The sequence below is a fragment of the Oncorhynchus kisutch genome, linkage group LG10 (genome assembly GCF_002021735.2).
Source record: "Oncorhynchus kisutch isolate 150728-3 linkage group LG10, Okis_V2, whole genome shotgun sequence".
Classification (NCBI taxonomy): domain Eukaryota; kingdom Metazoa; phylum Chordata; class Actinopteri; order Salmoniformes; family Salmonidae; genus Oncorhynchus; species Oncorhynchus kisutch.
Genome location: NC_034183.2, coordinates 51,185,057 through 51,207,739, shown reverse-complemented (window position 1 = coordinate 51,207,739; position 22,683 = coordinate 51,185,057). Strand labels below are relative to the sequence as shown.

General features: G+C 43.6%; 1 protein-coding gene across 1 annotated transcript; it reads left to right on the top strand.

Moving 5' to 3' along the window:
• The first annotated feature begins 2,452 nt into the window (after window positions 1-2,452).
• Window positions 2,453-11,880, top strand: LOC109898345 (nuclear receptor subfamily 1 group D member 1-like). Its single transcript, XM_020493290.2, has 7 exons — window positions 2,453-2,927; window positions 6,491-6,763; window positions 6,906-7,139; window positions 7,260-7,915; window positions 8,037-8,222; window positions 8,355-8,565; window positions 10,903-11,880. The coding sequence occupies exons 1-7, from the start codon at window positions 2,867-2,869 to the stop codon at window positions 11,097-11,099; spliced, it is 1,818 nt and encodes a 605-aa protein (XP_020348879.1). The 5' UTR covers window positions 2,453-2,866; the 3' UTR covers window positions 11,100-11,880.
• The last annotated feature ends 10,803 nt before the right edge of the window (window positions 11,881-22,683 follow it).

Below are 22,683 nucleotides of genomic sequence, written 5' to 3'. Positions count from 1 at the left end.
AGCCGCCAGAGCCGCCAGTCAGCCAGGATCCGCCAGAGCCGCCAGGATCCGCCAGAGCCGCCAGTCAGCCAGGATCCACCAGAGCCGCCAGTCAGCCAGGAGCCGCCAGTCAGCCAGGAGCTGCCAGAGCCGTCAGTCAGCCAGAAGCTGCCAGAGCCGTCAACCAGCCTGAGCTACCCCTCAGTCCTGAGCTAACTCTCAGTCCTAAGCTACCCCTCAGTCCTGACCTACCCCTCAGTCCTGACCTACCCCTCAGTCCTGAGCTATCCTTCAGTCCTGAGCTACCCCTCAGCCCTGAGCTACCCCTCAGCCCTGAGCTACCCCTCAGTCCTGAGCTACCCCTCAGTTCAGTGGAGCCCTTTGTTAGGGTTCCTAGGCCAAGGTCTTTATTAAAGATGTTTAACCCTCACCACACTGCGCTTTGGTCCTCTCCTTCCCAGGAAGAAAGCCGTTACACTGAAAGAGGACAGGGCCTTCCCCAAACCGTTGCCACAAAGTTGGAAGCGCAGAATCGTCTAGAATGTCATTGTTTGCTGTAGAGTTAAAATGTCCCTTCACTGGAACTAAGTGAAGCCTAGCCCGAACCATGAACAACAGCCCCAGACCCTTTTACCTCCTCCATCAAACTTTACAGTTGGCACTATGCACTGAGGCAGGTAGCATTCTCCTGGTATCCACCAAATCCAGATTTGTCCATCAGACTGCCAGATGATGAAGTGATGGCCAGAGTATGCATTTACACTGCTCCGGAGTCCAATGGTGGTCGAGCTTTACACCACTCCAGCCGACGCCTGGCATTGCACATGTGATCTTAGGCTTGTTTGCGGCTGCTCAGCCATGAAAACCCATTTCCTGAAGCTCCTAATAAAAAAGTTACTGTGCTAAAGTTGCTTCCAGAGGCAGTTTGGAACTCGGTAGTGAGTGTTACAACCGAGGAGACACTATTTTTATGTGCTACGCGCTTCAGCACTCGGCTGTCCCATTCTTTGAGTTTGTGTGGCCTACCAATTTGCGGCTGAGCCGTTGTTGCTCCTAGACATTTCCACTTCACAATAACAGCACTTACAGTTGACTGGGGCAGCTCTAGCAGTGTAGAAATTATACAAACTGACTTGTTGGAAAGGTGTCATCCTATGAAGGTGCCACATTGAAGGTCCCTGAGCTCTTCAGTAAGGCCATTCTACTGCCAATGTTTGTCTATGAAGATTGCATGGCTGTGTGCTCAATTTTAGACACCTGTCAGCAACGGGTGTGGCTGAAATAGCCGAAACCACTAATTTGAAGGGGTGTCCGCATACTTTTGTATATATAGTGTATTATTGTTAGAAAAACAAGGCCGTTCGCGACCACTATAGTATTTCAAAGAAAGGTCATCGATGGCTGCTATGGGTTCTAGAGTTTTAAGGAAGTTGTAAAAAAAAACTAAATAATCTCTATAATTTCCATTCTCAGACCGTTAATAAAACATTCAAGAAACCAGAGCAAACCGTTCTCATAACCTCCCCGCAACCTAAAAAATAAACGTGCCCATAATAGGCTAAATGTTCACTTCAGTTCACAGAATAGTTACTAAACATTCCATTTTACCAGTCTGGAAACATATGGGTTCGTTGGGATACCACAAACCACGAATGTGAAACCACCAATTTACGTTCCCACAACTTCCAATGATCCAAATGTGCTAGCTGCGTGTAATGGGAAATAGATTAGATTTTCAGGGGTAGTCGCAGAATGGGGCTAGGTGATCTTTACATGTACCCACAGCAGCACAATGTGGGAGTGTGAGGACAATGTGCACAGCTTAGAATAGGGTGGGGCGCTGTAAACATTCTGGCAGAAATGGTTCGCTCCTTTTGATCCTGCAGAGTTTTCCTATTACAAAAACACTGGTAATAAAATGGTAATAAATAAGGTATTATGATACTTATCTGCATTCATTCTGGAGAGTTCTTGGACATTTTTTTTGTTGTATTCTATACCACCATCACCCCATTCCCATTGCTTGCAATACTACCAGAAAAGCTGAATAAAAGCTAATCCTTGTTCTTGATGATATTAAGATGTTTGACATGGCATGTTCCTCGCTTCACAACAGGTCGCACTAATCTTTTCAATGTGTCAAGTGAGTGCCTGTGGTCACATCCACATTCCAACCAGACATGAAAAGGGGAGCCCTTTGTGAGCCAGTATATAATGGCACGTCCAATTAAACCCAAATTAGACATAATTTGAATGATGGAGGGAACATGTGCCATGGCATTGCGCAATGGCGTTGGGTAATTTGGTGATATTAAAATATTGTCCTATCCCCTAAAGCTAAAATATTATTTTCCCACATTTTTTGTAGGCGTTTTCATAGGCGGAGTTACCGTCTCCATGTGTGCATTTTTTTTTTTAAAGCGAATGTGTTCGGAGAAAAAAGTGTGTCAATGGGGCACGAGGCACTCCCCGGGGGTCACATGGTCCCGTTTTCAGCCCCGTGCGGGCATGCATGCAGTGCGTCCTTGTTCCTTTCCTAGGGATGAGGGAGACTGAGCAAAACCAGGCCGACTTGGAAACTGCGGTTCAGACCAACACGGATAGAGCCTGTGACAGCATAGACGATTTTCGTAATTTTTTTTTCACTCACAGAGAAGTGATTCACATTACGCGGGAACTTGCTCGATAGCAGATGCATCCTTTGGTACAGTTTAATAACCCTGGTTCTAAGTATTTTAATGAGTATTCGAACTCAAACAGAGCTTTTATTATAGTTACTTAATGACATCGTTATAACAGAGAATAGAGGACCTGCTTTTTGCCAAGAACTTCGCCAGAAGGGAAATGATCCTTTCCTAAACTATTTTCTATTTGAACCGATATCTATATGAATGTTTTGGAGCTCAGGTTGGCAACAACAGCAATGGACACAAATAACAACAATACAGGTAAATATTCTGGATTATTTTGTTGTGCATGTGTAATGGATACTGTGTTTGGGGTTAAAATGTGTTTTGGCTACCTGGTTTATTGGCAGTCTGTTGAAGCTCTTTACAGTTTGTTGTTTATCAGTCCGCAATGCGTAAATCAATGATGAGTTGTATTGTATTGATGTACACCTGTCGATTAAGTAGAGCCAATTTTGTATGGGATTTACGTGGTTGATGGAATCATCCTTGTGATGCACTAGATGGGGTAAAGTTCAATAGGTCTCTGTACAGTTCTCCTCATGCCAAACCTCAGTGACTGATTTACGAGGCTTGAAGTAGGCCTATTTCTCTATTCCTCGTATTTTGAATTAACTGATGGCTGTGGGTTGACATTACTGTAGCCTATAGATTTTTACCCCAACCGCTCGACATAACTGCCATTGTCAAGGACGAATTACTGGCCTCAGTAAATTAAAATGAAGAAATGTTGTATCAAGAAGTATTTTAAATACTATACATTTTTTGATTGTGTACGTGTGGTAGTTAGAACATCATGGGTTAAGACACAGTGCTCTAAAATAATTCGAGGGGAAGTAGGTCATGTCAGGTGGACGGACATCGCTTTGATGCAGACATCCGCGCATGTTTTTGCCCAATTCACATGGCCCGCCAATCTAGCCATGTGCGTTTTGTTTTCATTCACTATTCTCCACCAATCTCCATTGGTATAGAGAGCAAGCTCATTACATAATTGCTCGTCAGAGTCCCATGGGTGACGCAGTCTTGGATGCCATGTGTGCACTGCTATTGGATAGCTTGCGGGTGGAATTCTTGCGATTCGATCCGGACATCAGTCAGTCACGTGTTATATTGAAAAGTGGGACACGAACATTTATGTAAGGCATAATGTGTTGTTTCTGACATAATTACACAGGCATAACCAAATACTTGCAGTGTGATTGGGACATTCCCTTTCGTTATCTAAGATGTCCAAAATATTGGGCTTACCTTTATTTTATTATTATTAGGGCAAGGCGATAGTAGGTCTAATAAAGCATTTAGTGGTTCATTCATTTGAATATAGGTTCAGAGTAAATGCATTTTCAATACATAAAATGATATTGTACAGCTACAACATAGCAAAGTGAAAACATAGATAGATACCAAGATTTTCGGTTATATTCAGCAAGTATATTGTAAATGACATGAGAATATCTTGTGGGAATTGGCTGTCTATTGGGTATCATGGATAGCGCTAAGCGGGAGGGAACGTGAGGCTGTCCTAGACACAGTTGTTATGTTCAATCTGCGTGTATTGCACAGCCAGTAGGGTTGCAAGTCTTTTTTTTTATTTTTTAGGCTGCCTGTCTCGTTGAGTAACCTGAAGTTGGAAGCGCGCACGTTGAGTAAGGGCGTGACTAGAATGTAGTCCAGCCAGCCTGCTCTAGTGCTGCTCCTCGAGCAACACAAGTGTGCAGCCCAGCCTGTTTTCATTCTATGGCTCTCCCATGCATAGCTTTCGATGTATTATTATATTTCTTTCAAGTACTTCACTCTGAATGTATGTTTACTCACTAAGACTAATTCAACATTCATAGCTATATCTATTGATGTGTTTTCTTCATTTCACATTGACTGTACAAGTGTTGGTTTAAATGGCAGGTAATTGATTTTGATACACAAGCAATCTTATTTTCCACTCACTGATTGGTTATTGTGGGTAATACCTTTTTTTTTTTAGATAGAAAGACAGGAGGTGGAAGACAGAGCGAAAGGGATTGAAAACACGAGGTGGAGAGAGGGGGGGGAGGAGCCTTAATACTATAGAAACATGCAGGACAAGGAAGTACACGTGTTGTGGATGTTGTGGTGACACCTGACACAGTGACCCTATAAGACCTTATGTTCCTTTCCACAGTGAAATATGTTTCTCCTCCAGGGCTGCCTGGCTTGCTGGACTCTGAGATTGGAATGTCTCAAAAAGAACAGAACAGAACAGGACAGACATTCTCTCACTGTTTGTTCAATCAGGAAATTTGAATTCATCCTGTGTTAGGCTCACAGAACAGAAGTATGGAGTTTGGTTTTGTTAAGCACAAAACAACGATACCATCCTTCAATAGGCCCCACCCAAACATACAGTAGGTGGGCAGCTTGCCATCAATGCAGGGAAATTAAATCATAAAGACGGTTTTCAAGGGCATCATCAATTGAAAGCCTCAACAACACCAATAAAATGTATTGCAAAGGTATCAAAGACTCCTTAAAACAACACATTATCGACTCACAACAACACGTTATCTCCTAACAACACATTATCTCCTAACAACAACACAATACAGTTGATCTGGTATTAGAGCACAGGTTAATTGGAGTCAACAGGAAGTGCAGAAAGTCTTGGGCATATGCTTTGTAGGTTCGGGTTTCGGCAGGGACGCTGTAAGTGGCAAGGGCGGGGCACACCATTTGGCATTTAAAAAGCGATTAGCCATTCCCGGTAGCCTTGTGCGTGGCACCCCCCGGCGCCTGGGCACGAGTTGGTGTGTGGGTGGCCAGCTGTGGCGAAACGTGATCCTTGGACGGAACTTGTGAGAATTAGCCTTCACAGCGGGAGAAACCGAGACAGCTGGATTAGAACAAGCGGGAGGGAGAAAGAGAATGAAAGTGAGAGAGGGAGAAGAGAAACAGAGTATGAGCAAGATAGAGTACAGAGGGGAGGGGGTGTGGAGAGAGAAGAACAGGGAGTTTCACGGAGAGTGAAAAGGGAGAGTTGGAGAGAAAGGGAAGTAGGGCAAGTGAAAGTTGTCAGGAGAGTTCCAACAAAGAGAGAGAGAGAGAGCACAAGAGTATCTAAATCCACTCGTGTGGGTGGCTATGTCTGGCCAATGAGACTGCACAACAGCAATAGCACTGCCTGTGCTATTGGGCTGCATCCAAAAAGAACGCGCTCATTCTCCATGCTGCAATAGCTTCTTCCATAATGTAAATAATGTTCTGTAGGTGATACTTGCTCACGTGGCACAACCTACGCAGGACAATCTTGCCCTTATGGCTTCCTATAAATGTACTCTGTGGTCAGGGCTTCTGTTTTGGTAAGAGTGGTGACCTCTGAACTAGAAAAATAAACGGAAAGCTAGTCAGGGCAGCCATTCCTGCCAACATTTCCTGGAAAGCAATGTTCTTTTCCAGTCACTTGTCTTCTTGGACTCTCTCCAGCCACCCTGTTGCTATGGTTATCCTAACATTGCCACAGTTTCCTTGCATAACTGTCCTGGGTAGCTAAGGGAACATTTGGAATGTACAGAATGATACAAAGTTGCATCCGCCCCCTCGTTTTTTGTCAGTGAACATGAATGGGCACAATATCAATCCTAACCAGTGGGCTTCCTCTCTCCAACCCTCTTCCTCTTTACCTCCTCTGTTTTAGTGTCCATCAGTCCTCACTGTCAGTTGACTGATGTACAGTGGTTAGAGAGTCAAAGAACGGAGAACCAAATGTGACAAATCAAATTAGCTCACTGTTTTTAAACCACGCATCCATTCTAACAAGTGGTCCTCTCGCTTTTTATTTTGTGCACCAGGGGGCGTAATCTCCTACATCGGCTCCAGTGGCTGCTCACCGAATCACACCAGCCCGGTGTCTATGTACAGCGAGAACTCCTTCGGAGCCTCCTTCCCTCCCTCCCCCAATGGTTCCCAGAGCTTCTCCAATGCCTACTCCGGCAGCTCCAGCTCCTCCAATGGGGATGATGGCAACTCCTCTTCCGGCTCCGGAGGGTCCCCAAGGCCTAGGGGTCGTAATGACAACAGCATCTCTCGCTGCTCCACCAGCAAGTCAGTGGCAAGCCTTACCAGTGAGTAGACCACCTTACCAGAACCACAATACTTTATATGACTCCAGATTGTGCACCCCCATCTGTCACTGCTGGAACTGCAGCTTTGAGTGTTTTTGGAATTTGGACTCATTGTCGGTTCTACTCTTTATGTTTGTAACAGAACTGAATGGGATGGTGCTGCTGTGTAAAGTGTGTGGAGACGTCGCCTCAGGCTTCCACTATGGGGTCCATGCCTGTGAGGGCTGCAAGGGATTCTTCCGACGCAGTATCCAGCAGAACATCCAGTACAAAAAGTGCCTGAAGAACCAGACCTGCACCATCATGAGGATTAACCGCAACCGCTGCCAGCAGTGCCGCTTCAAAAAGTGTCTGTCCGTGGGCATGTCCCGTGATGGTAAGTACAGCTTCACAGGCTAAAACATGACGCATATAACCACAAAAGGTTTAATAGATCTGTTACACTCTCATCCCTGTTAGGACTGTTGTCTCTACATGTCTCTTTCTCTCTCCCCAGCTGTTCGCTTTGGCAGAATACCTAAGCGTGAGAAGCAGCGCATGCTCGCAGAGATGCAGAGCGCCATGAACAACATGAACAACATGCAAAACGAGTTCCAGCTGGCCAGCCTGACCCACAACTCTCCCCCTTCTCCCACTTCCTCCTCTCCCTGCCCGGGTCTGACTGTGGCACCCCAGCCTCAGGCCCTGTCTTTTGCCCCTTCCCCTTGTCCTCCAGCACAAGCCCCTGCTTCCCTTCTGCCCCCACCAACCACCCAAAGCCCGCCACTGTTGGCCAGCTCTCCACCCCTGTGCCCCAGCCCTGGGGTGGACTGCACCATAACGGCCATTGCCCGGGCGCACCGTGAGACCTTCGTCTACGCCCACGACAAGCTGGGCGAGTCCACGAGACAGCATAACGGAGAGGTGGACAACTGGGGCTCCAACTACTGCCCTGCTGGCTACCATCAGAACGGCCTCAACACAATCTACCACCACAACAACAACGTGGGCCTCCAGCACCATGGCTCCCAGGCTATGTCTGACAGACATCACCAGAACAATGGCAAGCAGTTCCACGACAGCAACCTGTTCGGGTGCCACCAAGGCATTGAGACCAGCAGCGTTCCCCAGGGGCAGAACTTCCCATGGAAAAACCACAAGGACATTGTGCTGGTGAGTCACTGAACAGAGTAGCAACATTGAAAAGATCTTGACGTCAAAGATTGTCAATAATAATGGCAGGTAGTCATAGCATATAGGAAAATGCTGATTACGATTCTCCTCGCTCCTCCAGGCATGTCCAATGAACATGTGCCCCCAAGACGAACCCAACAAGACCCCTCAGGAGATCTGGGAGGACTTCTCGCTCAGCTTCACGCCGGCTGTGCGCGAGGTGGTGGAGTTCGCCAAGCATATTCCAGGGTTCAGTGCACTCTCTGAGAACGACCAAGTCACCCTGCTCAAGGCCGGCACGTTTGAGGTAGGCATCCGTGAAATATGTGCAAACACAGATATGCAAAGACCCTTCACACAGGGATAAGCAAAAATACTCACAGCTTGAGAAGATACAATGACTCACCACTCACTTACTTTAGCCTTTCTTCTGTTACAGGTCTTGACGGTGCGCTTTGCCTCTCTCTTCAACGTGAAGGAGCAGACTGTCACCTTCATCTCTGGTGCCACCTACAGCCTGGAGGCCCTGAAGGGCATGGGTATGGGAGGCCTGCTAGACACCATGTTTGAATTCAGCGAGAAACTCAACTCCCTGGAGCTCACGGCCGAGGAGCTGGGTCTCTTCACCGCTGTAGTGCTAGTGTCTGCAGGTAAGAACAATGCGAAGCCTTATTACTTTTAACAACCTATCTAAGCAGTCAGCGAAGGTACTGTACTTCTCCTGCCAGTAAATCACCATGACCAGTGTTCCCCCTAAGCTGCATGCAGGTGCGCAGCTCCACCGGGACTGCCCCGCAGAAGAAATAACGAGATTGAACTTCACTCAACTTTCTGGAGTTTTCCCCATTAGTTAACAATATCAACATTTCCATTTACTGGGGGAATCAAACCAAACTTTATTTGTCACATGCGCTTAATACAACAAGTGTAGACTTTACCGTGAAATGCTTAAATTACAAGCCCTTAACCAACAGTGCAGTTCAAGAAGAGTTAAGAAAATACCAAGTAGGCTAAAATAAAAAGTAATCATAAGAAATAACACAATAAGAATAACAATAACGAGGCTATATACAGGGGGCACCAGTACCGAGTCAGTGTGCGGGGGTTTCAGGTTAGTTGAGGTAATTTGTACATGTAGGTGGGGGTGAAGTGGTGAAGTATACATAGGTCATAAACAGTGAGTAGCAGCAGTGTACAAAGGGGGAGGTTCAAAGTAAATTGTCCAGGGGCGATTTTATAAATTGTTCAGACAGGAGTCTCTGACAATTTTATGGGCTTTTTTCTGACACCGCCTATTATATAGGTCCTGGATGGCAGGAAGCTTGGCCCCAGTGATGTACTGGGTTGTTCGCACTACCCTCTGTAGCGCCTTACGGTCAGATACCGAGTAGTTTCCAAACCAGGCGATGATGCAACCGGTCAGGATGCTCTCAATGGTGAAGCTGTAGAACATTTTGAGGATCTGATGACACATGCCAAATCGTTTCAGTCTCCTGAGGGGGAAAAGGTTTTGTCGTGCACTCTTCACGACAGTCTTGGTATGTTTGGACCATGATACTTCGTTGGTGATGTGGACCCCAAGGAACTTGAAACTCTCGACCGCTCAACTACAGCCCCGTCGATGTTCGGCCGCCTTTTCCTGTAGTCCACGATCAGCTCCTTTGTCTTGCTCACATTGGGGGAGTGGTTGTTGTCCTGGCACCACACTGCCAGTTCTCTGACCTCCTCCCTATAGGCCGTCTCATCGTTGTCGGTGATCAGGACTACCACTGTTGTCGTCAGCAAACTTAATAATGGTGTTGGAGTTGTGTTTGGCCACGCAGTTGTGGGTGAACAGGGAATACAGGAGGGGACTAAGTACACACCCCTGAGGGGCCCCAGTGTTAAGGATCAGCATGGCAGACGTGTTGTTGCCTACTGTTACCACCTGGGGTACTTTAGTACTTTAAATGCAACATACCGAAACAAAACATAGTATGCAAGATATTTTGTTGTAGGCAGAACGCATCGGAGTAGGATTCTATTGTTTTGACACACACGACTCAGCCCATACTCCACACAGACCTGTGCGGCATAACCAATCAGAGCTGCAGTAGGCCTATATGCAAATATTGCCATATATGGATCTGTGGCATTGACTTGGAACTGGACTGTGTTTACAGCATGAGCTGTACATGAGTAGATTCACTTGTTTTGAGATCAAAGCAAGAGATGCATGCAGCCACGTGTGTACACTTGTTCATATCCTTTGATAGTTAGTGAGTTATTAGCCCAGTTATAGATCATTTGTATTCAGCAATTGGGGAGTGATTGCTTCCTACAAGAGCACAAAACGTGAATATTTCTAGACATCTTTGAAAAGGGAGTTAGATAAAGAGCTTTTTTGTGTCTTAAAGGGGCAGTGTTGTATTTTGAGAGTCTTAAATAAGCTAAATAGCCAATAGGCAGTAAGTAGCATTGTTGGTCTGATACACTATAATATTTTGTCAAGTGGTTTCATCGAACAACACAACATTTTCAGTCAAGCCCTGCATGTTTTTTCAAAAGTCTAATGGAATGTATGCCTACATTGAACACCACACGTTGGCTGCTACTTTCGGCTGAATGATAGAACAGCCATTTCCATGTTAAAATGTTATGGAATGCATTTTTCCATTGTTTTTGATGGTAGGCCAATCTGGTAGGCCTACATTATGATCAAATTGCCACAGTAGCCTACTTGACCACTGTCTGAAACTGTTACTTAAAGTGTGTACAGCCTCAGCGTTCACAGTAAATACTCGCTGGAAGTTGCACAGAATTTCCACAATGTTCAAGTTTGCGCCCAGCAGACCTGAAATTTGCTTAGTGCCGGAAAAAATGATGGGGAACATTGACGATGACACTTGAAACTTAAAAAAATCACTCACTATTATGGCATAGTAATGGTCTGTACTAAAGTGTAAAGTAGTCTAACGGGTCTCTCTTTCTTCTCTGTCCTCTTTCAGATCGCTCAGGTATCGAGAACATTAACTCAGTGGAGCTGCTTCAGGAGTCTCTGATCAGAGCGCTGCGTGCCCTGGTCAGCAAGAGCAACCCCTGTGACGTCTCTCGCTTCACCAAGCTGCTGCTGAAGATGCCCGACCTGCGCACACTCAACAACATGCACTCAGAGAAGCTGCTGTCCTTCCGCATCGACGCCTAAGAATGTCACCACTGATGACAAGAAAACCTGTCTGGACTCGTCGCTCATCTCCACCTCACAGACATTGGTGGTTGGTAAGCTAAGGGGCGGGGCGGGGCAAGTTTGGGGAGGTGACGCAATCTGATTCCGCCTGCTCGCTTGCCCACTTCAGGGACACCCGCCCGCCTCCGAGTTGACTGATGTGCGCTTCAGCCAATAACATGGCCAAGAGACAGTGACTGACAACTGATAGGGGTAAGGCCAATAGACCCGTGGAGAGGAGGGAAACTAAGCCCTACATAAATGATTTTGGGTGGAGGTTGGGGTGGTCGCAGCTCAAAACTACCCAGAACAAGTGCCCCCTTTACACCAGCTGGTCTGAGGGGGCCAGAGACCACTTGTCGGTTGAGGTGAACCAAAAGCAGCATGGGACTTTTCTACCCTACATGTCCAGCTAGGCCTGGTTCCTTCCAAGAGGCTGCTAGATACATATTAAAACCATCTGCTCTCTGTTTTATCATGACTGTAAATAATTAGTCAAATATATGCATTGTTGTATACTTTATTCATACTGCAAACTGAGTTTGTACAAATGTGTAAATATCTAGCTACAAACATCAATAGGCCTACTTGAAATGTTAGAAAAATGTGTATAATATATATTTTTTTGTTTAGATGAAATGCTTTAAGGTGCAAAGTTGTAAATGTGGGGGTAGAAATGTATAAAATTCAATTTGAGTGTATTACATAAAATGTTTTATGTAATGAAGGAATTATATATATAAAAAAATACTTACTTGAATTCCTTTGTGTGATCTTTTTCTGTCGTACCAATCTTGTTATTCTACTTCTGTCTGGGACTGGGTTGGAGAGACATCACCGAGCATTTAGAGGGCTGTGCTACGTATCAGTCAGCCACATGTCACAACACTCACTTAGGATGCTGACAACACTAAAGTGGGAATAACAGTTCGTACTGACCAATTTTTTTATTCCACCATTATTTAACCAGGTAAACTAACTGAGAACAAGTTTTCATTTACAACTGCGACCTGGCCAAGATAAAGCAAAGCAGTGCGACAGAAACAACAACACAGAGTTACACATGGAATAAACAAGCATACAGTCAATAACTATAATGTAATAACTATAACAAATAATGTCTATATACAGTGTGTGCAAATGGCGTAAAGAGGTGAGGCAATAAATAGGCCATAGTAGGAAAGTAATTACAATTTAGCAGATTAAAACTGGAGTGATAGATGAGCAGATGATGGTGTGTAAGTAGTGATACTGGTGTGCAAAAGAGCAGCAAAGTAAATAAAAACAATATGGGGATGAGGTGGGTAGATTGGGTGGGCTATTTAAACAGCAAGCAATGCAGGTGCTTCTACACGGTTGAAAAACATGCATTTGGTTTTGCTAGCGTTTAAGAGCAGTTGGAGGCCACGGAAGGAGTGCTGTATGGCTTTGAAGCTCGTTTGGAGGTTAGTTAACACAGTGTCCAAAGAAGGGCCAGATGTATACAGAATGGTGTCATCTGCGTAGAGGTGGATCAGGGAATCACCCGCAGCAAGAGCGACATCGTTGATATATACAGAGAAAAGAGTCGGCCCGAGAATTGAACCCTGTGGTACCCCTATAGAGACTGCCAGAGGTCCGGACAACAGGCCCTCCGATTTTACACACTGAACTCTGTCTGCGAAGTAGTTGGTGAACCAAGCGAGGCAGTCATTTGAGAAACCAAGGCTACTGAGTCTGCCGATAAGAATACGGTGATTGACAGAGTCGAAAGCCTTGGCCAGGTCGATGAAAACGGCTGCACAGTACTGTCTTTTATCGATGGCGGTTAGGATATCGTTTAGTACCTTGGGCTGAGGTGCACCCGTGACCAGCTCTGGTAATTGAACAGACTGGTAATAGGGGTTGAACAGACTGGTAATAGGGGTTGCAACAATGGTGCCGGATCATTTTAGAAAGAGAGGGTCCAGATTGTCTAGCACAGCTGATTTGTACAGGTCCAGGTTTTGCAGCTCTTTCAGAACATCTGCGATCTGGATGTGGATGAAGGAGAAGCTGGGGAGGCTCGGGCAAGTAGCTGCGAGGGGTGCGGAGCTGTTGGCCCGGGGTTGGGGTAGCCAGGAGGAAAGCATGGCCAGCCATAGAGAAATGCTTATTGAAATGTTCGATTATCATGGATTTCTCGGTGGTGACCGTGACGCCGAGCCTCAGTGCAGTGGGCAGCTGGGAGGAGGTGCTCTTGTTCTCCATGGACTTTACAGTGTCCCAATGACCAAGGCTGCACATTTTCTTGGATTAGGTCTTAGTTATGGAATCCATTTATAGTTTGAGTAACCCAGTCCACGTTGACCATGAGATGAACTTATTTGAAAGGACATGTTGACAGTAATAATAGCCCCTTCAATAGTAACAGATTATTGTTGTAGCTCATGGTCTTGTCTATAATTCTTGAAGGGTAGTGGGGTATTTTCAGTTGAGTGGCACAGCGGTCTAAGGCACTACATCTCAGAGCAAGAGGTGTCACTACAGTCCCTGGTTCGAATTCAGGCTGTATCATCTGGCCGTGATTGGGAGTTCCATAGGGCGGCACACAATTGGCCCAGCCAATTATATATATATATATATATATATATATATATATATATATATATATATATATATATATATATATATATATATATATATATATATATATATTAAAAAAAATACTGACCATGTGAGTGTCAGCTCTGAGTGACAGTGTAGGGCCAAAAAGTATGTTCTCTTCAGAAAACCAAACTGTAATCTACTTTCATAGAACACACTACAAGCAGGTATTTATTTTACCTTTATTTAACTAGGCAAGTCAGTTAAGAACAAATTCTTATTTTCAACGACGGCCCATTTATAAAACCACTCAAAATATTTCTCATGTTTCTGTTTTGTTTTGATGAACAACATTTAAAAAGTTTTAAAAGTAAGACGATGATTTGGTTTGCAAAAGTCAATGAGATACAGTCCTGGAGACAAATTTTAGGTTAGAAACTGTATTATGTAATAAATATGTATGGGTAGGAACATTTCCATGGACGCAGGGTTCTTCATTAATGGGAGCAATTTGTAATTTACTGTATGCATTTGTGCATTTGGAAAGTAGTCAAACCCCTTGACTTTTTCTACATTTTTGTTTCAGCCTTATTCAAAAATGGATTAAATATGTTTTTTTTTTCTTCATCAAACTACACACAATTACCCCGAAACGACAAAGCAAAAACAGGTTTTTAGAGATTTTTTGTATAAAACTGAAATATCACATTTACATAAGTATTCAGACCCTTTACTCAGTACTTTGTTGAAGCACCTTTGGCAGCGATTAAAGCCTCGAGTCTTCTTGGGTATGATGCTACAAGCTTGGCACACCTGTATTTAGGGAGTATCTCCCATTATTCTCTGAAGATCCTCTGAAGCTCTGTCAGGTTGGATGGGGAGCATTACTGCACAGCTATTTTCAGGTCTCTCCAGAGATGTTGGATCGGGTTCAAGTCCGGGCTCCGGCTGGGTCACTCAAGGACATTCAGAGACTTGTCCCAAAGCCACCCTTGCGTTGTCTTGGTTGAGGGATTGGGTCGTTGTCCTGTTGTAAGGTGAACCTTCACCCCAATCTGAGGTCCTGAGCACTCTGGAGAATGTTTTCATCTGTACTTTGCTCCGTTCATCTTTCCCTCGATCCTGACTGTCTCCTAGTCCCTGCCGCTGAAAAATATCCCCACAGCATGATGCTGCCACCACCATTCTTCACCGTAGGGATGGTGTCATGTTTTCTCCAGACGTGACACTTGGTATTCAGGCCAAAGAGTTCAATCTTGGTTTCATCAGACCAGAGAATCTTTTCTCATGGTCTGAGTCCTTTAGGTGCCTTTTGGCAAACTCCAAGCAGGCTGTCTTTTACTGAGGAGTGGCTTACATCTGGCCACTTTACCATAAAGGCCTGATTGGTGGAGTGCTGCAGAGATGCTTGTCCTTTTGGAAGGTTCTCCCATCTACCACAGGGGAACTCTGAAGCTCTGTCAGAGTGACCATCGGGTTCTTGGTCACCTCCCTGACCAAGGCCCTTCTCCCCGATTGCTCAGTTTGGCCAGGCGGCCAGCTCTAGGAAGAGTCTGTTGTTCCAAATTTCTTCCATTTAAGAATGAGGGAGGCCAGTGTGTTTTTGGGGACCTACTATAATGGAGAAACATTTTGGTACCCTTCCACCGATCTGTGCCTCGACACAATCCTGTCTCAGAGCTCTACGGACAATTCCTTCGACCTCATGGCTTGGTTTTTGCTCTGACATATACTGTCAACTGTGGGACTTTATATAGACAGGTGTGTGACTTTCCAAATCATGTCAAATCAACTGAATTTACCACAGGTGTACTCCAATCAAGTTGGAGAAACATCAATGATGATCAATGGAAACAGGATGTACAGTTGAAGTCGGAAGTTTACATACACTGAGGTTGGAGTCATTAAAACTTGTTTTTCAACCATTCCACAAATTTCTTGTTAACAAACTAGAGTTTTAGCAAGTTAGTTAGGATATCTACTTTGTGGATGACACAAGTCAGTTTCCACCATTTGTTTACAAACAGATTATTTAACATATAATTCACTGTATCACAATTCCAGTGGGTCCGAAGTTTACATACTCTAAGTTGCTGCAGGAGGGACTGGTGCACTTCACAAAATAGAAAAATTATGTGGATATATTGGAGCAACATCCCAAGACATCAGTCAGGAAGTTAAAGCTTGGTCACAAATGGGTCTTCCAAATGGACAATGATCCTAAGCATACTTCCAAAGATGTGGCAAAATGGCTTAAGGACAAAAAAGTCAAGGTATTGGAGTGGCCATCACAAAGCCCTGACACCAATCCTATAGAAAATGTGTCTCTAGAACTGAAAATGTGTTCGCGAGCAAGGTCTACAAACCTGACTCAGTTACACCAGCTCTGTCAGGAGAAATGGGCCAAAAATTCACCCAACTTATTGTGGGAAGCTTGTGGAAGGCTACCGGAAACGTTTGACCCAAGTGAATCAATTTAAAGGAAATGCTACCAAATACTAATTGAGTGCATGTAGACTTCTGACCCACTGGGAATGTGATGAAAGAAATAAAAGCTGAAATAAATATCTCTATTATTCTGACATTTCACATTCTTAAAATAAAGTGGTGATGCTAACTGACCTAAGACAGGGAATTTTTACTCTGATTAAATGTCAGGAATTGTGAAAAACTGAGTTTAAGTGTATTTGGCTAAGGTGTATGTAAACTTCCGACTTCAACTGTACCTGAGTTTAATTTTGAGTCTCATAGCAAATGGTCTGAATACCTACGTAAATAAGGTGCACACTGGATATCTGTTTTTGCTTTGTCATTATTGGGTGTTTGTTAGTGGAATTCTAAATTCCTCTGTATTATTTCCCAATTATAACATAAACAACAAGCAATTGTCTGTGTAAAACTGCCCTAGAGAAAGCTAGGGAGCTCCCAGTCATTAGAAACAGGGGACAAAAACAAAGTAGGACTGATGCTGTTTGATGAGATTACTGGATGACATTGAAGACAGAATAACAAGATCCCTTTCATTTGCGTACACAGTGGAGTGGAATCTGATCTATGAAGAGAATTATCAAACCACCCTACCCCTCAACCGCAAAGAGAGGAGAATGTAACCTAATAGCTGCAGAAGCTGCTGCCTCATGGATCAGAAGTGGGTCAAACGGTCCGCATAACCAACTTTTCACAGCTCCGACATTGGCCCCGCCTGCTGCATCCCAGGGAGCAAATTGAAATGCAGCTGGTGAGGAGCAGTGTTGGAAAAAGTACCCAATTGTCATACTTGAGTAAAAGTACAGATACCTTAATAGAAAATGACTCAAGTAAACGTATCAATCATTTCAAATTCCTTCTATTAATTTACAGATAGCCAGGGGCTATCTTCAACACAGACATCATTTACAAATTAAGCATTTGTGCTTAGTGAGTTCACCAGATCAAAGGCAGTAGGGATGACCAGGGATGTTCTCTTGATAAGTGTGTGAATTGAACCTTTTTCATGTCCTGCTAAGCATTTAAAATGTAAGTCCTTTTGGGTGTCAGGGAAAATATATGGATTAAAAAGTACAATATTTGCATTAGGAATGTGGTGAAGTAAAAGCTGACAAAAAATATGAATAGTAAAGTACATATACCCCAAAAACGTATTTTTATACCACTGGTGAGGAGTGAAGCATGACGCAGGGAGGGTAACTGTGACCGTATGAAAAGTGAGAGGGAGAGCAGGCTCTCAAGTGCCAAGTAGCACCGACAAAGGGCCTGTCTTTTCAAGAATATGAGTGCAAGTTTTGTAAACAGCTTATATGTTAAGTTAAAAAGGCAGGTGGAAAAAAATGTAACACATTGCTTGTGGAAGCCATTGAAGACCCATCTTAGATAGGCTATTTCTCTTCAGGCTTTTGACAGCCTTCAGGGTTGACTTTGTCAAGAGCCACAGGCTCAATCTGTCAACCCATAGATTATCTAACCAGCCTTCAGTTAGCAACATAATTCACAGAGGCCCAGCCACAGGATATATGCAGTGCACATAGTTACTACACTCTAGTGGTGAAATTCTGAAAAAAGACACAAACAAGATATTTTACAGGGGTGCTGATGACTAAAAGAGCCTAAACTTTGATCAAGAAATAAAAGATGCACTCTACATTACAACATGCTGATTTATTTTTACGATTATAGAGAGTAGAGTGCACAACTTTCACCTTTTCTTTAAGTATAAATATTATGAAAAACAAATTAACAAAAGTTAACCGAAAATGTTTTATTTATTTACATGCGAGTGGTAATATCGTTACAACAATACATAGACAAGACAACAGATATATCTAGAAGACAAAACAGAGCAACATTAGAAAGGGCCATGAGATATTTACTAGGGATGTGCAGCTCCCTAGTAAATTCGAGAGCCCATGTATCTAGATACGCATCTAGATACATGGACTCTGATATGATACAACGATATGTTTTAGTCATAAATGATTTGGTGTGATTAGCAGTGGTTCCCAAATGTTTTAAAGTCCCGTACCCCTTCAAATATTCAACCTCAAGCTGTGTACACCTTCTAGCACCAGGGTCAGCTCACTCTCATTTTTTTGCCACACACACACTATAAGATACATTTATTTAACATAAGAACGAGTGAGTTTTTGTCACAACCCGGCTCGTGGGAAATGACAAAGAGCTCTTAAGAACACCAGGGCACAAATAATAATATAATAATCAATAATTTTGCTCTTTATTTAGATATCTGACATATAAAACTTGAATTGTTCATCGAAAATTGAGAATAACCCCCCACAGGTTAATGAGAAGGGTGTGCTTGAAAGGATGCACATAACTCTGCAATGTTGGGTTGTATTGGAGAGTCTCAGTCTAAAATCATTTTCCACACAGTCTATGCCTGTATTTAGTTGTCATGCTAGTGAGGGCAGAGAATCCACTCTCACATAGGTATGTGGTTGCAAAGGGCATCAGTGTCTTAATAGCGCGATTTGCTAAGGTAGGATACTCTGAGCACAGCCCAATCCAGAAATCTGGCAGTGGCTTCTGATTAAATAAGATTTTCACAGAAATGTTTGTTGCAATTTCGACGAGGCTCTCTTGTTCAGATATTGGTAAGTGGACTGGAGGCAGGGCATGAAAGGGATAATGAATCCAGTTGTTTGTGTCATCCATTTCGGGAAAGCACCCAACTCACTCAGGTGCTTCGCTATTTGACATTGTTCATGAGCTTGAGTTCATTTGCACACAAAAAAAATCATACAATGATGGAAAGACCTGTGTGTTGTCCTTGTTCACAGACAGAGAATTGCGGCAACTTCTTAACCCTTGTGTAGTCTTAACATTCTGTATACTCCCCTAATTTTTGGGTTAATTTTTTTACCCACCTTCACTAAACCCCTAAAATAAAGCGGCTTATTTGAATTTTAAACCCGAAATCTATTTTACACGAAGAAACAAGTGGTCATTCATCACAAAATTTGGGAATATCTGGGGTTTCCCTCTTTACAATGCAAAGATTGCATTTAATCAGTGGACACCACTCATTTTTATTACAACACACCTGCCATAATCGTTTAATATTCTAAAGTAGAGATGTATTATTATTATTATTGCTAAAGGTACTGCATATGTGTAAACATTTGTTTTGCAAGAGAGAGCACTTGTATAGCCTAAGAAAATAGATGTGCAGAAAGTAGTTCTGAATGCATTTTATTGAAGGGAAACAATAACAGTATTGTACGTTTTTGGCAACACAGTGATACATTCTTATATAGTGTACAATGAGGAATTCAACTACAAAATATTAGTCTTCTCCCATTAAAAAAAAAACATTGCACCCACCCACAAGGTGCATAAACAATAAATAAGAATAAAATAAGATAATAGGGTTGATCATGTTCCATATCAAAGGCATTGTTTGAGGACACATCAATGTTATGGAAGATGACCAGGGGCCTCCTGCAGCTATAAGTTCCAATCACATTGTCCAGGTTGTCCACACTTCCTTTGTGGTTCTAGTCCAGGATGATGGCTGGCTTCCTTTCCTCACGATCACTGATCTCAGCCGTTTTGTGGTGTGCTCAGGAGGACCACAATCTTGTTCCTCTTTGGGAGATAAGAAACTAGAGTGGTGGTGGGGGTGAAGGCAAACTTTGATGAGAAGGCCTCTCTCGCCCTTGTTGCGAGGAGTGCAGGGGGGAGCTCAGGCTTGTTCTCTTTAACTGTGCCAATCATGGTGATCTTCCTCTTCAAGAGCTGCTGGCTGAGTTCATAAGAGGTGAAGAAATTGTCACACGTGACATTGTACCCCCTCAGTCCGTCTGTCACATCAAGCACAACCCGCATCCCCTGGTTCTTCTCCGGGCCTCCACTGGTCAGTTTCCCTGCGTAGACTTGCATCTTCCAAGCGTAGCTGGATTGTGCATCACAGGTCACCCATATCTTGATGCCATACTTTGCTGGCTTGCTGGGCATATACTGCCGGAAAGGACAGCGACCTTTTGACAAAAGTTATTAGTATCAGTGTCACAGAAAACAATCATATAATAAATCAATGATATTACAGCAATACATAATAAAATTAATTGTGAAAATCAGTTACATTACAGATATGAACATAAAAATGTACCTCTGAATGGAACCAGTTGTTCATCCACTATTACTTCAGGCCCAGGGTTGTAGAGGTATGGCAGATGCTCAACCCACTTCTCCCAGACCTCTCTTATGGCTACCAATTTGTTTCTCACACGTCTTGACTCACGGTTATCAAAATCATAGCATTCTTGAGAAAGTGTGAAAGACTTTCAGTGGCATCGTGACACGGAAAATCACTCTTCCACTCCCTGCATCCCAGAGACTACACGCAGCCTTTGCCTCGGGACCTATACACACCCTCTAAGATTAGTTGCCCTATGTAGGCACGCAGGTCAATCTCATCCATCCTTTTCCAGTTGTCTCCATTTTACAGAAACCCTCCAAATTTTGCATCTCCAGGATGATTTTTGCGATGGCTGGTGTGATAAACATGTAGAATGTTGAGGCGATGTCCTGGGCATGTGTAACTGCATGTCTTGTGGGCCCTGGGGTCATCCTTGACATTTTGTGTTGCCATCCTGCCCTGGTTGTCAAATGGTGACAAGGACCATGTTATTTTGCTGTTCTTTGACAAAAATGTCTCTTTCAGCTTGGCGGATTTCTTCTTCTTCGTCTGAAGATGGTGCATCGTGCTTTGGGTTGCATTCTTCCCCATCTTCCTCAGATACCACCTCTTCTAAATCATTGTTCTCTTGCTCATCCTGGACATCTGAAAAAAAATCTGATCTACGACCTGTTGGGCACTGAAACGTACACTCATGGCTTCAGTAAAGAGAGAACTCATCTGCAGCACCTTGACAGCCTCTGACTGCATTCCCCATTAGTAAACAATGCTGTCAAGAAATGTTTATTATGTCCGAAATTGTTTTTATTTTGTCTGTGAACTTGAGTCATGTGTGGGGTCATGGAGAGGAGATGCTACACATGCACAAGAAAGTTTTAGTTTTGTCTGAGTTCAATAAGTAACACAAATAATCTAAATTTCTCATTGTGTGTGTGTCTGTCTTTGTGGTGTGTAAATGATTCTATAACTGCAGGGTCAAAAATGACCCTAAGACAATCTTTGTACTCTGGTGGTGAACAGCTTTCATGGAAATATGAACAAAGGCGATGTTTCACTTTTTCTAATGTTGGGGTCACTCTAGGAAAAGTCAAGTTTAAAAAAATATCAAGGGAGGTTCTCTGCTGTTGAACATAGTGGCGGGTAATTTTTTACCCTTAAGACAACACAAGGGTTAACGATAGCCTCAATTGTGTCCCGCACATAGCATAGCATTAGCATATAGTTGCGGATAGTCCCTGTAATCCTAGATTCAGATCATTCAGGCGAGAAAAAACATCACCCAGATAGGCCAGTCATGTAAGAAACGTCATCATCATGCAAGGGGTCAGACAAGTGAAAATTATAGTCAATAAAGAAAACTTTAAGCTCGTCTCTCAATTTAAAAAAAAAAGTGTCAATACTTTGCCCCTTGATAACCAGCGCACTTCTTCTGTATGTTGTAAAAGCGTTGGTGCTGCCCATGTCATTGCATAGTGCAGAAAACACGAGTTCAGGAGCCTTGCTTTAACAAAGTTAACCATTTTCACTGTAGTGTCCAAAACGTATTTCAAGCTGTCAGGCATTCCCTTGGCAGCAAGAGCCTCTCGGTGGATGCTGCAGTGTACCCAAGTGTAGTCGGGAGCAACTGCTTGCACGCGCGTTACCACTCCACTATGTCTCCCTGTCATGGCTTTTGCGCCATCAGTACAGATACCAACACATCTTGACCACCAAAGTCCATTTGATGTCACAAAGCTGTCCAGCACTTAAAAGAAATCATCATCTCCTGTTTTCCTGGTTTCCAGAAGAAGATGTCTTCCTTAAATTGACATATACCAGGAGCTGTGCCAGGCCCGCCATGTCTGTTGACTCATCCAGCTGTAACGCATAGAATTCACTGGCTTGTATGCGAAGCAGAAATTGTTTCAAAACATCTCCTGCCATGTCACTGATGCATCGCAAAACAGTGTTTGATGAAGACATTGTCTGTATAGTTTTTTGGGCCTTTTCCCCCAGCATTGTCCCAGCCATATCCACAGCAGCAGAAATAATTAAGTCCTCCACAATAGTATGGGGCTTGCCTGTCCTAGCCACTCGGTAGCTCACCAAAATGACGTCTCTAGCCCCTTCTTATTAATGGTATCTGCTGCTTTTATACATGTCTTCTTACTCAAAAGTAGTCTCAACTCTCGCTCCAAAAACTCCCGTGGCTGATTTTACAAATTGGCATGTTTTGTTTCTAAATGTCAACAGTGAAGGTTTCATAGAGTAGTGAGATAGTACTTTTGCACACACACACACAACACACTGTGGTTGAGGAAAGGCACTGCTCTAAATATAAGTGAACCCCAAATCAATGTAGTG

Bases quoted from the DNA above. Each gene is read 5' to 3' on its own strand.
- LOC109898345 (XM_020493290.2), top strand. From the start codon at position 2,867: ATGAATGTTTTGGAGCTCAGGTTGGCAACAACAGCAATGGACACAAAT. The intron at 6,764-6,905 runs GTGAGTAGACCA...TGTTTGTAACAG, and splicing joins GTCAGTGGCAAGCCTTACCA to AACTGAATGGGATGGTGCTG. The intron at 8,223-8,354 runs GTAGGCATCCGT...CTTCTGTTACAG, and splicing joins TCAAGGCCGGCACGTTTGAG to GTCTTGACGGTGCGCTTTGC.